This window comes from Lemur catta, chromosome 21 (assembly GCF_020740605.2).
Source record: "Lemur catta isolate mLemCat1 chromosome 21, mLemCat1.pri, whole genome shotgun sequence".
Classification (NCBI taxonomy): Eukaryota; Metazoa; Chordata; class Mammalia; order Primates; family Lemuridae; genus Lemur; species Lemur catta.
Window position 1 is genome coordinate 30308098 of NC_059148.1, and position 16855 is coordinate 30324952.

The 16855-nt window shown below is 54.7% G+C and overlaps 1 protein-coding gene across 1 annotated transcript in view; it reads right to left on the bottom strand.

Moving 5' to 3' along the window:
• Window positions 1–7588: 7588 nt before the first annotated feature.
• The window catches only part of TMEM132D (transmembrane protein 132D), a 475101-nt gene continuing 465834 nt past the window's right edge, over window positions 7589–16855 (bottom strand). Inside the window, exons 6-9 of the mRNA XM_045534295.1 lie at window positions 15182–15387; window positions 12835–13108; window positions 11005–11196; window positions 7589–8773 (exon numbers count right to left, since the gene is read on the bottom strand). Coding sequence (XP_045390251.1) covers window positions 7589–8773; window positions 11005–11196; window positions 12835–13108; window positions 15182–15387 — 1857 coding nt within the window. The remainder of the gene's footprint in view (window positions 8774–11004; window positions 11197–12834; window positions 13109–15181; window positions 15388–16855) is intronic.

The window sequence follows — 16855 nt, forward strand, 5'->3', positions numbered from 1 at the left end:
GAATATTTGCAGCGATAGTAACTCCTGTTTACTGAGGGGTCCCTATCGCCAGGCAACGTGCAGCATTTCATCAACCTCTGCACAGCCCTGTGATGTGCGTGCAATTGTCACCCCATCTCACGTATGGAACAATTGAGACAGAAAGTAAACAAGGCAATCGTCACTGAGGCCGAGAGAGGAAGTCCCTGCCACAGCTGGGAAGGAGAAGAGCATAGACTCAAACCAGCGGCTGACCACCCCCAAAGCCTCTGCTCCTGTTAACCCTTAATTGCTTCTTCTGTAAAGTGGGTGAGTGGTAGCAGCTGGCTCAAGTCCAAATCCCGACAACCCTAAAGCCACACGCCCAACCCACGGGCTTCACCGCAGCCCCGAAGGGTATTCTTTCGCTCACTAAAGACGATGCCCACTGACTTTTCTTACTACCTCTACTCATTCTAGGTCCCCCGTCCCTGAAGAACACAATAGAAATAGAGTTATCTATCAATCAATCAATGTGTTATATCAGTCAATCTATGTGTTACATATGTGTTATGAACACATGCAAGGATATGGATATGTGTGTATGTGTTGTGTATATAAATATTTTATATGTGTGGTACGTGTGTATGTTACACACACACACAATTATCCCCACACAGCTTGAACCCTCCGCCTTTCTGCACTGCCTCTGGGAGACGCCATGAAATGGGCTTTTAGAGCGGTTTGTCAGGGCTTGTGGCCGAGACTACACGCTGTCCCCAGAATCCATCCTTCCTGCGCCGTGGTTAATTAAAAGGACCCCTGAGCTTTAGCCGGGCCCACGGCTGCTACTGCGAGGGGAGGACCAGGGACAAGTTCGTGCAGCTGGAAGTGAGGGGTATGGCGGCTTTGGGGTCGTGTCCTTCCGGAAGGCAGTTTCTCACACTCTCCTGCCTCCTCTTCCTCCCCTCCCCTTTCTGTGGGCTAGGATGAGGGGACAGCGGCCATGCCACCGTTTTGTCACCGTGGGGAGAGGTGCTGCCGGCACCTGCTGGGAAAGGCCGGGGATGCTGCTACGGATCCAGGGACGCGCAGCACAGCCCCGGCCACGGGAATGATCCGGCCCCAAGGAGTCGATCGTGCTGGGGTCAGGCAGGGACAGAGAGGAAGCCAGTTCTCCAGCAGGAGAACACACAGCAGGAGGAACCCGCGTCCTCAGGTGACCTCATGAGTCATAAACACCCACCAGGCTTGGACTGTTTCTTTCTAAGCTATTTCTTGAAACAGAAATAAATGTCTCTATTTTTTTCCCTAGAAGCTTAGCTCGTGCCCCATAGGATGTGGGGCCTTATCAAAACGTAGGACATCGGAGAGCCCCTGCCGACTGTGGCCTGGATGTCACACTGGGAGGACAGAAACGTCCTTTTATTACCAGGCAGCGTAAGACAGAAAGACCGATTTTATCAGGATGCTTGTTGCAAGCGGAGGCTCATTCCTGCAAGTGAAGTGTGGTTTCCTGGGGGCCACTGGGAACTCCCCGGCTCGCTGGGGAGTTTGGAAGTAGACCGGGAACAGGGCGGTTCGGAGGCAGGAAGGCGGACGCTGCGGGCCCGGGGCCAAGCAGGGACGGCCGGGTCAGGCAGCTCCTGATCGAATGGCTGCGTTTCATCTGCTTCTCCTGTCCCTGGGTCACTTGTCTGACAGTCAACGGCCCAGGAAAGAGCATCTACCTGGCTCGCCTAGCTCAGGTGTGTGCGCACCTGCCAGTCGGGCACCCTGGGCCAAGAGGAAGGCTCTGAGCCGCCAGTCTCCAGTTGACCCTTAGACTTCTGTGTCAAAGGTCGCTACTTGCCTTTACCGTCCTACCAAGAATGCACACACTGTAGGGAGGTGATGCCCCAAGCAATTTGGGGTGTTACTAGAAAAGGGAGTTGGATGCTACTGCGGCTCTAACCCACGATCTCTGGCCTGGGAGTCAGGAAGTGAGTTTTGACACTTAGCTCTGCCACCTGCCAGCCACGTGACTCTGAGAAAGTGCCTTTGACTTTTGGGGCCTGAAGTTCAAGACTGGAATCCCTAACGATGCACATCCTCCAACACAAAGTTACCGAGACCCAGTCACGGGGGCAAATCACATGAGTAGTAGCTGCTAGTTACAGACCACCCCCCCGTGCTGAGATCTACACACTGACACACAGCTGGGCTGTTTGTCCAGTTACAGATCCGCACTGGAAAATTCTAGCAGCACATATTGACTGTGTCTGGTTACTTGAGGGACAGTGAGACAGACGGGGATTATTTTAAAAACCTTCATATTCTTTAAAGCCTCTCAAAAGTGGGGAAGAAACAAAGATTCACCAGGCCACAAGCTCACATGATTTTAAACTTTAAGCCTTTTTTTTAAAACCACAGTTATTTTCAAATACCTAAGGAACAACCGGGGAGTTTTGCACATTCCTTGAGGCTTTTTAAAATTGGGAGGGTTTAGATTTTGTTTATTTCTCCATGGAGAAAAACAAAATTCGGGAAGGCTCCTCACTTACAGATGCCCGAGTTCTGCCCCGGGGCCCCTGCAGGCCCAGAGAGTGACACCCTGGTGGTAAATGGCAGTGACAGTCACGGCCGGGAAAGGCCCCTTGGGAACCTGGAGAACCACCCGAGAGAGCAGCAGGCCCTGCCGGGTAGGGCGGCAGAAGCCCTGGCGTCCTGTCCTCTGTCAGGGCTGTAGCACCCACTGCCCCTTCCGAGGCTGAGACCTCAGTCTATGTTGGCTTAAGGCATGAAGGTCTGGTTGGTCACTGGCTGGAGGCTGTGGACTTACATAGCCCCACCCTCTCTGCAGACCCACTGGGCTGGGGGTGGCCAAGGCTGGGCAGAGGCAGAGCCGGCTTGTAGCCAAGGCTGATGCCCCTAACGGAGTCTGGGACCTGCCATGTCCAGCCCAAGATGGCCACCTCTGCTGAGGGCTGTTGGTTTTCTTGCTCTCATGGCTCTCCCCTGCCCTCGTTGGAAGTGACGGCTGTCACCACTCACAGTCACTGCCCAGAGCTGGTTGTGCCCCCCACCCCAGCTGCAAGGCCACCATCCACCTTCCACACACTCACCTCTCACCCACCCACCCGGACGTCCAACCATCCACCCGAAACAGTCTATACTGATCGCCGACTCTTGGAGACATGACTCTATAGAGCAGGGAACAGATTGGACTATGTTCTTACTCTTCTGGAACATTCTAGTATACGAGGGAGGACACAACAAGTAAGAAAGCAAACACTTAGCAAAGACAATTCCAGAGTGTTCTGAGAGCTCTGGAGACATAGGTTGAGATGAGGGAGGTGGGAAGTTCAGGAACGGGAGGGGCGTGAGGCTGCTCAGAGGTGGTCTCCCAGCATGATGAGGAGGGGTCAGATCTGTGAACATCTGGGGGAAGAGAGTTCCAGAAAGAAGCAGCAGGAGGAGCAAAGGCCTTGAGGGGGGAGGGAGCTTGTTTGTTAGAGGAAGGGACAGAAGGAGACCAGTGAGCTGGAGCTTCGTGAGTGGGTGGGCAGGTGACAGGTGTGAGGGTGAACAGGTGCCCCTACATTGCATGGGACATTTGTGTCATACCACGAAGCCTGGATTTTATTCTAGGAACTGTGGGCATCTGTTGGAGGGTTTCAGCTGAGAGTGACATGATTTGAATCATATTTTTACTTATTTTTTATGATTTTTTTTTTTTTGAGGCAGGGTCTCACTCTGTTGTCCAGGCTGAACTGCAGTGGTGTGATCACAGCTCACCGCAACCTCCAGCTCCTGGGCTCAAAGCGACCCTCCTGCCTCATCTTCCTGAGTAGTTAGGACTCTAGGTGTGCACCACCACACCTGGCTGATTTTTAAATTTTTTGTAGAGACAGAGTCTTGCTGTGTTGCTCAGGCTGGTCTCAAACTCCTGGCCTTAAGTAATCCCCTTGGCCTCAGCCTCCCGAAGTGCTGCGATTATAGGCATGAGCCACAACACCTGGCCATGAATCATGTTTTTAAAAGGTCACCCATTAATTTTCACTTACAAACATCGACTGCCTACTTAGTAGATTCATCTGAGAGCCTTGAAATGCTCCAGATGCAGAGGGACCGAGAGGGGGAGAGAGAAGATTTCAAAGTTATCAATCGCTGGCGGTGGTGCATTGAATCCATTAGCATGACTGGGGGTCAGGCTTGATGGAACATCAGGAAAAGCAACTGTTTAAAGTCCCGCTATCCAAGAAAGAGCAGAAATCGTGCTGGCCCCAAGGGGCTCCCTCACCCAGCCCGAGAGGAGAGGGTTTCTGTGGTGGCCCCGCGTGGGTTGTTTGTGAAGGGCGCCTGTCCCCACTCCTCACCATGCCCACAATTTCCTGGGGCCCCGTGTATGTGACTCCAGCATCTTTCTGAGTGTCTAGAAAGCAAAGCTCGCGAGAACAGACCGTGGGGAGCGCGGAAGCCGGGAATCGGCCATGGGAGAGGGCAGTGGGCGGGGTCGCTTTGCTCGGTGACACCTGTTCCCCACGCTGGCAACAGGCGTGACACCTGTTCCCCACGCTGGCAACAGGCTCTGCATTTCGCCCTGGGACTCTGACCTTTCCCCGCCCTGCGTCCCTGCGACAGGGTTCAGGTAAGGACTTCCTCCTCCCTGCCCCAGGTTCCGGGGCTGGGGAGCGACACCTGCCCCATTTGTGGGCAGAGACATGACTAGGGAGAAATATTTGTCTGTTAGTAGAAGAGCGGTGAGATTGTAAATGAAATCGATGCGGTGAGTCGAGGAGACACGGGGGGGGGGGGGGTGAGGGGGTGGAGGGGACTCCTGTCCCCACTTGACTCCACCCAGTCACGCCCAGACAGGCTGGAATTCCGCCCCTTCTCGCCAGAATGTCTGAATTTGCAAGTGACAATAGAAGCCCCAAATTTTTAGGTAGAATCATCAAAGTGGTAAATGTTGGCTGAATTTTCTCTATTCTATAACCTGTTTTATTGTCTTTTGGAAAACTTAGGACTATACAAAATTTATTTTGTGCCCCCCCCGCCCCCTGCCAGATGTAAGTCAGGTCTCCAGGAGCGAGGGTGTGTCTGTGTTTACGGCTCTGTCTCCAGGGCTTACAGCTATTGCTGGTGCAGTATAGCTGCTCAGTTAAGTACAGGCTGGATGAATGAATGATCCAATACTTGCTACGCTTTGCATGAATGCAAGGATCTCATGCAGCTTCTCTTTATGTGCAATGGTGTTGAGGCTGCACTTGATGAAGGAATGTAATAAAGTATCAGACTTTTTTAACCCAGCCCAGGGTTACCTTGTGCATGGATGTTTGCGACCCAAGGGGAGAACGGGGCATTTTCCTTGCTCCAGCCCAAAGGGAGGCTGGAATATGCACTCGCCCGCCACAGTTCTCACTTACCGCCATCAGTCAGCAGGCTTTTAGGAGAGAGTTGCATGTGTGATTTATTTGCAGATCCGTTCAGGTCCTGAAGGAGAGATACTTAGTACACAGTGCACTTTGTCATCATGTGTCAACATCTCATCGCACAGACAGCAGCAGCACACGGTGTGAGGGTGTAATTGGATTGTGCTGGCATCCTGAAATCTGCATTTCATCGGCCAATAGCCACAGTGTTTGGAGAGCCATTTGCCACGGACACCAGCCCTTTAGAAGGAATCAGCATGTAGAAAGACAACGGACAAACGTAAAGCCGCGGAGTGCAAACTTTATATTTACAGTCGGTAGGTTTATAAATATATATTACATTCTTACAATCTATAATACATTCTACACGTGGATGGATCCGGGGGCATGGGCAGCCACGGTGGCATTAAACGGAACGTCACGAGAGCGAGGATGGAAAGAAATACAAGGAGGCTGCCGAGAGCAAAGAATTATCATCGAAAAGGGGTGATTGTTTCATCACCCAAGCAAACAAAGGGAGCAGACTTGGGGATGGAAGCAGGTGACGTGCTGGCTGCAGGAATCCCAGTCTCAGAGCAAATGGATAGCACCACAGCTGGAGGGGAGAGTGCTGAGGATGAATGTGCACACACGGTATCTCAGGAGAATTCAGTTATATGGAGAGAGAGAGAGAGAAGAGGAGGAGGAGGAAGGGAGAAAGGGAGAGACTGACCTGGCTGCCTGGCCCCTTTGGCTTCCCACCCCCCAACTGTCCCTCCCAGGACAGTGTCGAGTTGGCCATAATCCCACCCCGTTCTCTGCCTTGGAGCTAGCGTGAGATGGGGTAAGAATCCTCCAATCTCCCCCGACCCCAGCTTCATGGGCGTCGCATCTGGGGGACGTGGGAGATATTCAGAGGCATTTCAAACTTAAGCAATGTCACGCCTTTCCGGGCTGCCTTTAGGGCCAGGTGCCTGCACAACCCGCATGTCCACCACCTGTGTTGGTGCCTCACATCCCTCCAAGCCCCCAAGGCAATGAAGCCTCCCGTGTTGTCCAGGTGTGGTCGGGGCCCAGGCTTCCTTCCGGACCCACCCCTGGCACACTCGGAATCCCAGCTCACCCTGCACCTCCCAGACACCCAGGTTTGTCTCAACAGCCTCAAGGGTAATTTCTTGGACAGGAGACCCACCATGATGGTGACAGAGCCACGCAAAACAGCCTTCTCGTCTGTCCAGGAAGGTGAGGAACAGACACCACCCGGTGCTGAATCCCTGTGAATCCTGCCTCCCCCCACAGCCCCCAAAGCCCAGCCTCTTCAAAGACGGGTGGCGTGCACCGTCACCTGGGAGGTGACACAAAGCCCAGGGTGGGAAGAAGGGACTCAGGAAATACTGGAAACTGCCCCCACCCTCACCTGCAGATGACCAACGGCTTTTGGAAAGGTGGCAACACAGTGGAGGAATGCAAACTTAAACATGGGGAACTTGCTAGAAAGAGCCTGGTTCTTTGAACCTCACTGAAATTCTATGCCCAGTATCCTTAGTTTACAAATAAAGAAATGCTCTGAACTGCTCAGAGGATGTATATGTGTGTGTGTGTTTGCTCCTGGCATGTAGTTACAAAGGTATTTCGTCACTTGTCCCCTTTCAGGCCTGGTTGACAACTGCCTTGCTCTGTCCATGACCTGGTCTGGCCCCGCCCCGGTCTTTGAGAGATGGTAACTCGCAGTCGCACCTCCCGGAGCTGCCTGGGCGTGAGATTGCCTGTGGTCACACGCTCGGGGCGACATCTGCCGCTGCAGGTCACATGACACACTCCCTCCCTTTGATACATTTTCTTCTGCCCGTTTGCAACATTGAATCTTGGAGCCACGTGGATGTTACAGCATCCAAATGGCTTTGATTAACGAGAGAGAGCAGGAGAGAGGCTGTTCTTTCCTGGAACCTCTCAGAAACTCAGGTGATTCCGATCTCATTTTTGTTCCAAGTTTTAAAAATCCTGCCACGCGTGATAAACCTCTCGACTTTAAGCAAGACATCGTATGCCGGAATGCGCACACCGATGTTGACTCAGGGCCTCCCCGGCCGAGCTGGGGTTGTTTTCTGAGACTCTGTGGACAGTGTCACCCTTATCTTGTCCTGCCATGTCATTTCTCTCCCGGGCGCACCGTTGCTACACATCCTGGAGTTAAAGGCTGAAAGGTGAGTGAGAACAGGCGTCCGCGTGTGCGTGGCTTACACGTTTTCATGTAGCCTCTCCATGTAGTTGTGTAGCTCCGTGCAGTCCCCAGGCTCCAGGTCCTGGCAGACCCACTTAATGTCATCCTCGCTGCCCGTCACCACGGAGTCCCTGGAGGGGCCCGTGTCCTCCGAGGGGATGGTGGTGAAGGTGGTGAACTTCACCCTTTTCCTCTTCGAGGTAGGGGATGTGGGGGGCTCACCTTTCGGATCTCTCCCGTCTGCGACTGTGGCTCCTAAAGGTTTGAACAGCTGCCCGTTGATGCCTTTCTGGGAGTTCGTGCAGAGGAGGAATTTGCTCTCCTCGAAGTCCAGGCCCCTGTCGATGGCGGTGATCTGCTCTTGGGAGGAGGCAAAGTTGATGTGGTTCTCCAGCAGCAGCTCCGGCCGGTTGCTCAAGCCAACCCAGTCATGCGAGTGACTCAGACCCTCTTGCTCTTCGAAGGGGACCTGTTTGCGCCTGTACTTCAGTGCGAAGGTCACGCAGTTGATTAAGAAGACCAGGATGGCCAGGCAGAAGACCCCCAGCAGGGCGTACATGCCGATCTCCAGGTCGCTCAGCCCTTTGGACGCCTGCATGAGGTCGTTCTCGCCCGCCTCCCCGCTGCCCCTGGGCGGGTCCCCCTGGGCTGGGAAGCTGGTGAGGTCGACGGGGAGGGTCTGCAGGTGGCCGTCACCGTCCACGAGGCCTCCCCGGTCACTCTTCCGCAAGGTTGACCTCTCGGTGGCGGTGCCCCTCCCTTCCATGAGTCCCACGGAAGAACTGCCGTAGAACCTTCTTCCTTCCCGACTCTCCCATTCCTGCAAGGTCTTTTTGGGCCTCCGCTCAGTGATGTCATTTTCCAGGTGAACACCCGTCCCCGTGCGTCTGCTGTCGCTGGCGTTGGGGTTGGCATCGTTTTGCCCGAATTTCACTTTGATGTTTGCCGTCCCCACAGCCAACACGCTCTTGCGCTTGGACTTCTGGCAGGACTCGCTGATAACCACCTCGACCTTCACCAGGGCGCCCTGGCCTTCCGTCTCGGCGGCGATTATCGGCCACTTGAATTTGGGGTCTTGGTGGATGGAGACCACCTTCTCGTCCAAGGACGTGGCCATCAGGGCGAAGTCTTTCCCGTCGTAAATATCCAAGGGCGTGACCGAGCCGTCACTGAACTGGACCCAGCAGCTGATGGCGGCTTCCTGTTGAGAAGGACACGGGAATCAAAACGGGCCAGACGCTCGCCCAGCGCCGGGCAACATAGACACATCGTGGCAGAAAAATCGCTACGAGAACACAGAGAAACCTTCCCAGCAGTGGAGAAAGAAGGGATGCGAGGGCCCAAGGGTGTAAAAACAGAATGAATTCTTATAAAGACGTAGAAGCAAAATACGGCAGCAACAAGAAAATGCTAACAACAAAACCAGACAGATGTGCACACTGCCTAATGAGATCTGTTTTTTTGTTTTGTTTTGTTTTGTTTTTAAATCTGGAGGTGTTAAAGGGAAGACGGACCCTTAGGCTGTTCTGAATCTCCTTCTGCACAGTAATAAATTGCACGTCGAAGGAGATTACCAGTTAGTGGGATCATTTACAAGTGTTACACATTTAAATGAAACATATTTATTACATTATTTCTAAGTTGCTTTTATGCTGAGTCCCCACTTACTACCCACGACACAGATTAAAGCCCCTCGTGTAGACAAGGGGCCCCAGCAGGCTCTGGGTTTAGTGGCCCTGGGTCTAGAGGGATGGGTTTGCTCGAGGTAAGACCCCCCAGCCAGAGCGGGAGAAGCCCCTGGCTGGAAAGCCCATCTCTACCTCCACCCCGTGCCCTCCTCGCAGCCCGGCTGGAGGGAACCGGGAGTCGGGGCCAAGGTGTGCACCCATCCCTGCCCACCGCGCCTTTTTCCCTTTGTTGATTTAGACCAGTTTCCTTTGCAAACAGTCTGACCAGGCAGATCACTGGAGGTAAAGTCCAATTGAAGGCAAGCCTTTCGTTTTAACGAAGATGTCATTGTGCTTGACAGTGAAGTGTCAGGTCCATGGCTCCCCCGCCTCCCCCTCCCTTGGAGAACCTGCTCCAGCCCAGCCCCGGAGTGAGGACCGCTCTGTGAGCCTCCTGACCCGCCGCCTGGCGAGGGAGACAGCTGCTGTCAGAGCCATCAATCTCAGCCGCGCGGAGCTGGCTGCCACCTCTCTCTCTCTGTCTCTCTCTCATTTAAAATAAGAGGGACAGAAGTTAGGTGTGGGAAGATGAGCAGTGGGAGCTCATATAAACCTGGGGAATGAAGCCCCACTGTGGAACAACCACGATGGATCGTGTGTAGGCAAGAGTGTGGGCACAGCGTGTACCCACAGGAGGAGGATAACGAATTAGACCAAAATAAAAACAGGGGACGGAGAGAAGGGACAGGAGAGAGACTGTTGACCTTCCGTTTCCTCCAAGCTTGTACATCTGGGTCTGTGAGATTCCCCTAATCCTCCAGACACATCCCTTGTCACTGACTCCTGCCGGAGTGGGTTTCTCTTTTGTGCACCCACCGGCCCCTGACCGTGACGGAAGTCAATCGTACCCGGCTGTTGTTTAGAGTTTGGAACTAAGAGCAAAGGTGCCTCGAGTGTGGCTGTGTCCTCTGTGCCTTCTGTCGGCTTAGCCAATAAGTACTTTGATAGATGTTGGTTTGGACCAGGTGCTACGTGGCAAACCCGGCCAAGACACAGTGCAAAAGTCATTGCACATGACACTGGCTTACCAGGTTCTCTTGGTCTGCCACCTAATCTGAGCAGAACATTCAAACGCACAATGGATTTCTTGAAACCACCGCACCAGAGCCAAGTTGCACGGAGGGGTGGGTGCCCTGCAGACCCACCATGGAGCAGATTGCAGGGGAGGGTGTGTGGCTCCGCACGTCAGAAATGGACGAGCTCTTTGGCCTGTTCTAGCTGCATCTGCTCACTTCCCTGACACCTAGCTGGCCGGGCCTGATCTTGTCATCCCATAAAGATAGAACGGGGCCTCAGGCTACCTCTCCTTGGCTCTCTGTGGCCTGCCTCTTGGCTGGCTCCTTCCTTGACAAAAAGGAGGTTAGTGTCGGCCAAATTCCTTGGAGCATCACCCCAAATTCCGTACAGTGGACACGGGGGCTTTTCTCCAGGGCTTCGGCCTCGGGGAGCTTAGGAATTTTTAGTTGCTGCAGTCTTGATTTATGTATTTATTTTTTGCATCTTTGTTTGGGGGGAGCTAGGAACCACGGGGCAGAGCAGTCATCTGCGTCACAGGCGTCCTTTGCAGATTGATAAACCTGACAGGTGATCCCACTCCTCTGTGAGACTAACCTGGTGTGACACCCAGCTGTCACCCACAGGTGCCTGCTGTGAGACACCCATTGTGTGACCCACCTGAGGGGTGTCGCAAGCCCCGCCGCCGTACCTGCTTGGGCCTCTGCAAAAGCTCCTGAGCCACTGCAGTGGCAAAGATGGCTCTGTTGCTCCCCGGGCTGAGCTGCAAGGAGAGTGACAGCCCTGTCACCAGCTGGACCCCAAGGTCTGTGATGGTCACCTTCTCATCCAGCACAGTTATGGTCTTTTCGGCCAGGATGGCGTCCGACAGAGGAGACAGGATCTGGAGGGCAGAAGGGACAGGACAGGAAAGGTTGCTGTGGTCCTGGTGCCTCCTCCAATAGCACAAGGGACAGCCCTGTGCAGGGCAGGGACAGGCTGACAAATGAGCCGGAACGGACGGGAATGGGTCTTCCCCACTGACGACCCATCTAAAACATACATCTCGCTTGAGAAAACCTACTGCGCTTTTTACCTACCAGCAAGGAGGCACTGAGGAGTGGACAGGTGGGGCCTGGCACCCGCCCTGCATTCCCCAAACAAAGTCCATTTCCCACCCTGCACCCCCCTCACCCTTGCTAGCAGGAATTACCATTCTCATCCGACTGCTAACTTTGTGATTCTTCTACAGCACAGATTGCCCTATTATTTAATGTGTATTTTGTTTAAAATTATATATTTTACTGAAATGATTTGTTTTCAAACATCTTCACATCGCCAAAGGACAATGGGCTTGATATCCCAGTTACACATTTATACGTTTCTCTCTCGCCCATGAAGACCCACGTGCCACGAGGAGGGACAGCCTGCTGGTCCGTGGACCACCTCGGTCAGGCTGCGGGGCACCAGGATCCGCACTCGACGCCTTGAGAGGCGCTGAGCCGTGGTGCCGGTTACACTCCGATAAGCACAGCTCTGCGCGTCTACGCCCGGAGCCAGTATCCCAAAGTCTCATTTCTCCTCGGGACACCTGTAACGACCTGGAAAATGAGACTTATGTGCAACGTAGACCCTGAACGGGAAACCCTGCTGCCGAAGAACCGCTCTTCCCTCCGCTGATTCCGGCCGCTGTCCGCGGATCTTCAACCTGGATGAAGTGGGTTCCTCCCCGTCCACCTGCTTTCTTGACCTGGTTCTCTCTCTTGTCAAGTTTTTGGTGATGTTTATGAAGACGTACGTCAGGAGAACAGTTTTCCTGGGGCTCCTAAAGCCCAGAACCAAAGCTGAGTCCTTCTGTCTAAATACCGTCTGCGCTTTCTGGGTCCGATTGCGATCATTCACACGGCAGTGAGCTCGATAGGAGTCCCCGGAAGGAAGTGGACAAGTGAATTTATAACTCGGGAGGACACAGAACAAATAAAAGAACTCCAGCATTGCACGCCAGCCCTCTCCATTCCCGTTCCCCAGCCTGCAGGACCGAAGGAGTCACGGTATCTTCGTTCCTGCCCTGGCACGTCTCTGAGATGCTCGGTGCCCTCCAGACCTGGGGCTGAGACGCGGTAGAGTCGGCCGCAACATCCCGAGAGGACGGAAGCTTTTAGGCAACAACGTGCAGTGAGGGCAAGAGGCCCAGTGAGAAGATGCTGCCTTCACGCCCTCGATTCAGACGAGACGAGCTCACCTCAGGGCTTTGTTCACCCAGATGCTGACACTACCACGGTCAGGGCAAAATGATGCGCTGGAGTTTCAAACACGACCGACCAGAGGAGCCAGTCCAGGGCTTCTCACGTGTAAGTGATACATGCTGAATTTCAAGGTCCTCATCACGTCATGATGTCACTTACGCGGTTTCCCTGACCGTGTCTCTAAACGTACTCACCCTAACATTAGCCACTGCTCTATGCAGTGACAAGCCACTGAATTCTCCTCTGGGCAGCGCAGAGGCAGGGGACAGACAGCCCTTGCCCGGGGGGTTCCTTACCTGGATGGTGGTCATCCCAAGCTCCTGCCCGATCAGGACCTGCCCCCCTTGCAGCGTGGCGATCCTGGGCTCCTCCACCTGCATGAAGTCGCTGGTCAGCTCTGTGATATCCACTTGCCAGTCGGAGCCCAGCAGGTGGGCCAGGTGGGCCCCCGCGTCGGCCGCCTCCGCCACAAACTGCGTCAAGACCCGCACCATGGCGTGCTGGTACTGCAGCGTGCAGCCGCGGCCCCTCCTCTCCTCATCCTCCTCTTCCTCACTGTCGCCCGCCGGCCTGTGGAGGAGTCAGTTCGGGTTAGCAGGTGGGTATGACTGTGAAGGTGAGTGAGCCGCCAGCCCTGCCCTCCAGGGGTTCATAGCCAGCCACGTGGAGGTGGAACACAGAGGATTTGACCAGTGGTGGGGCACGAGCACTGAGCAATCGGAATGGTGTGGCAGGCAGAGTTTAAGCTGTCCCCAAAGACCCCTGCAAGCTCTTGGCATTTACTTGGTAAAATCTCCTCCCCTTGAGTGAGGGCTGGACCTAGTGACTTTCTTCCAATGAGACAACTGCAGCCAAAGTGATCGGATGGTCACTTCCATGGTTAGATTTTAAAAGACTGTCCCTTCCGATCTGCCTGTGCTTTCTGCCCTCAGTTCTTCCCGCTTGGTCGCTCTGATGAAGCAAGCTGCCCCGTGGAGATGTCCCCTGGCTAGAATCTGACAGTGATCTCTGGCCAGCAGCCGGCAAGGAACTGAGACCTGCCAGCATCCCCATGAGGGACCCGGATGTCAATCCTTCCCCGTGGGAGCCCATGATGAGACCCCAGCCCCACTGACAGCGGGATCCCAGCCTGGGAGAGACCCAGCTCAGAGGACCCAGCCAAGCCACACCTGCATTCCTGACCCGCAGAAACTGCAAAATAATACATGTTATTCTTTTAAGCTGCACTAAATTTGGGGATAATTTTTAAGCCACTAAGTTTTGGGCTAAGCCACTAAGGTATTCAGCAATAGGTAACGAATATGGTGGAGCTATGGGGACTAGTATATCCCTATAAGCCAGTGCCCCCAGGAGGGGAGTGCTGAGCCCAAGGAAAGGCAGGTGGGAGGAGAAAGGCAGACGAGGCTGGGATGGTTTGAGGGGACAGGTGTCAGCTGCTCCCTCAGCATTCGATGCCTCGTGTGCCCGTGGCCCTTTGGTGGCACCACCATGGTCTCCGTGAGAATAGCAGCAGCTCTGTTCACCTCTGGAACCCTCTGCTGCCGTATCTGACCCCGACAGCTGTGACGGCATCTGGGACGGGCCGCCAACAGCCTCAGCCGGTTCTTTGGTAAATCTGTCCCTGCAGTTTCCCTCTCTGTGGCGTCAGCAATCACTCCTTAACTCAGCCTCCCAACTCAACACCGGATGCCCCGGTGACTAAGAAAAAGGTCATCACTGAAACCGTCTACGTGAGACCCACGGCCTCGGTCCCCGATTCATCCTCTCCCCAGGGCTCACGAGGACCGAGGAGTGCACTTCCAGGGGAAGGGACACGAAAGTTACTTCTCAGGTAAGTGCAGTTCTCCACCCCTGCTGCATACAGAGACTCCAGGAACATTTCCTTGTCTGACTCTGCACATGCTCACTTTGGGCGTTCTACCTGTCCCTCAGGCACGAGTCCTCACACACGGGGTCTTCTGAGATGACAAGTCTGTGAGCGGAAAGCCCGGGCCTCCACCGCTCCCGCTACCTGGTGCTCACCTGACAGCGGATGATGGAGACTCTTACAACTACCAAACATCGTCAGAGCGATGTCCCACACACGGGGGACAAGCTTGGACCTCATTTCACCAGGGCTGAGAGCTCGGGGCCCAGGTCAGGCAGCATCTGTTCACATGTCCCCCCACCCCCCGCAGTGGACATTTGTTGTGCTCCTTCCCTGCCTCAGTCTCCCCTTGTCCTGGAACTGAGCCATCGGTCCAGGCAGGGGTGATTCTTCCTCTGTCTCCTGCGGCTCCAGCCAGGGGACTGTGGTCTAGCCACTGCGTGTTCCATCCGCTTGGCTGCACTAACTAGGTAAGGGTGGGCACACAACGCCAGCCAAGGGAAGATGAGACTTAAATACAGGACTTTTGCTGGGACTATTGGGAAGGAGAGAGTGTCCCTTCTGCTGGAGTTGCAGGGGAGATGGGAGCGTGGAGCCGCAGGAGAAGTGCCCAGGGGAGGATGAGGCCAGCACAGAGCAGACAGAGCCGAGGGACGGAGAGAGACTCAGCCCTTAGACGTCGTGAGAGCCCTGGGTCAGCCACCCTGTGAGTTCCCTTCTTAGCCTAAGCACATTGGATGCGGGTTTTGGTTCTGGAGTCTCACAGACGCACCTACCTTTTGTTGGACACGATGGGCACCCGCCAGCCCTTGATCTGATTGAGCTCCGTGTCCGAGACCTCGATCTGCAGCGGGAGCCGCGGCACCCACACCGTCATCTCCAGGGCGCCGCTCAGGTGCTGGTAGGTGAAGTTGACCGCCACGTTCACCTTGCCTTTCATTTCCTTCCCGTTGACAAAGACGTAGTCGCAGCGGTCAGAAACCTGTGCAGAGGGGCGAGAGAAACGGGGGGCGGGTGGGCGGGTGAGCGGGTGAGTTTTCACCCTATTCCGCAGCCCCCGGGACAGCTCGTGGAGGAGGACAGGGAAGCACCGGGGCTGTTTGGGGGTCACTGTAGGGGGATTGAGTCCCCATGTAGACAGAGCAGATGCTGGTTGTTGCTTCTGAGTCTAGCAGGTGCTGCTATGACAGACGCCGTCCGAGCTCCGCCCCCATCTCCCGGGGTCCCTGTTATTGTTTCACTGCACCCAGCACAGGTGCCCACCGGGACCAAGCCCTTGAATGGGCAGGAGGGGGGAAAATGAGGCTGTGGCTTGTGGAGCTGGAGCCTAGAAAGCCGGGCTGGAGAAGGCCCCAGGGATGATGGCTGCGTGGTGGGGGCGAGTGGGCACCTGGGGAGAGTGGGGGAGGGGAGAGAGACGGAGAGAAGGAGGGAGAGAGGGAGAAGGGGAGAGAGAAGGGGGCAGAGAGGAAAGCCCCCTACCACCTTGTTTCTGCACCCACTTCCCATTTCTAGCACGTCATGAGTCCAGCTTCTCTCCCTGCTCTCAGACCCCTCGGAGCCTCCTGTGTCTGCCCACAATTTTTCTCTATTTTTGCTCCTGTGAGTTCGAGCAGGTCTCTGGGACTTGCAGTCAAACAATTCCCCTTTAAGGGCCCAAGATGTGTCTCTGACAGGGGTTCCAGGCTTTGGGGAGCACATGGGGGGGGCCCAGGTGGGGGGTGGGGTGGGCGTGGCCTGCCCCAGCGGGAAGGAGTGTTTGTTTTATGGATGACTTTGTTTAGAATTGTCGGCTTATGGTATAACGAGCCACAGACCAATTGCTCATGGGCTTCATTGTAATTTAAAAATATCCGCAGACAACATACTCGACCGTGCCTGCCCCGGGGGAAGACGGCTCCAGCGCAAACAGGATTTCTCACAGCATCTTTCCAATCACCGGGGCAGAAGTTCACGTGGGCAGGTGTTGCCTGGTCCGTCCAGGTGTGTGTTTCTCTCTTTCGTAAGGACATGCTGCCCCCTTGTGGGCAGCCGCCCTCCTCTACGCCTGGTCCATGTGGCTCTGCGGAGGTGGAGCCCCTGCTCCCCAAAGCGGGCGTGATTCAAGCCTGGCCACTCAGAGCCCACTGGCCACGGTGATGGATTTAAGAGTCAGCAGGTGCCCAAGCCAGGCCAACGAGAGCCTTAATGGGACCTTAACTGAAGGCGTTGGGAAACAGGTGTTGCTAAGCTGGTTAGCGATAACCCCAGAGTTGTGAGAAGATGCCACTTAAAGAGCCTGATCGAGATTCAAGCCCACCCAGAACAAGAGTCCACTGATGGCAAAACAGCAAGTTGTGATGACATCACTTTGGTGCCTGGATCCAGCTGTGCCTGAAGCAGGTGCCCCTAGAATTTACAGTTCTATGGGTCCATACGTGTCCTTTTTCTTCGTTTAATCTACATCAGGT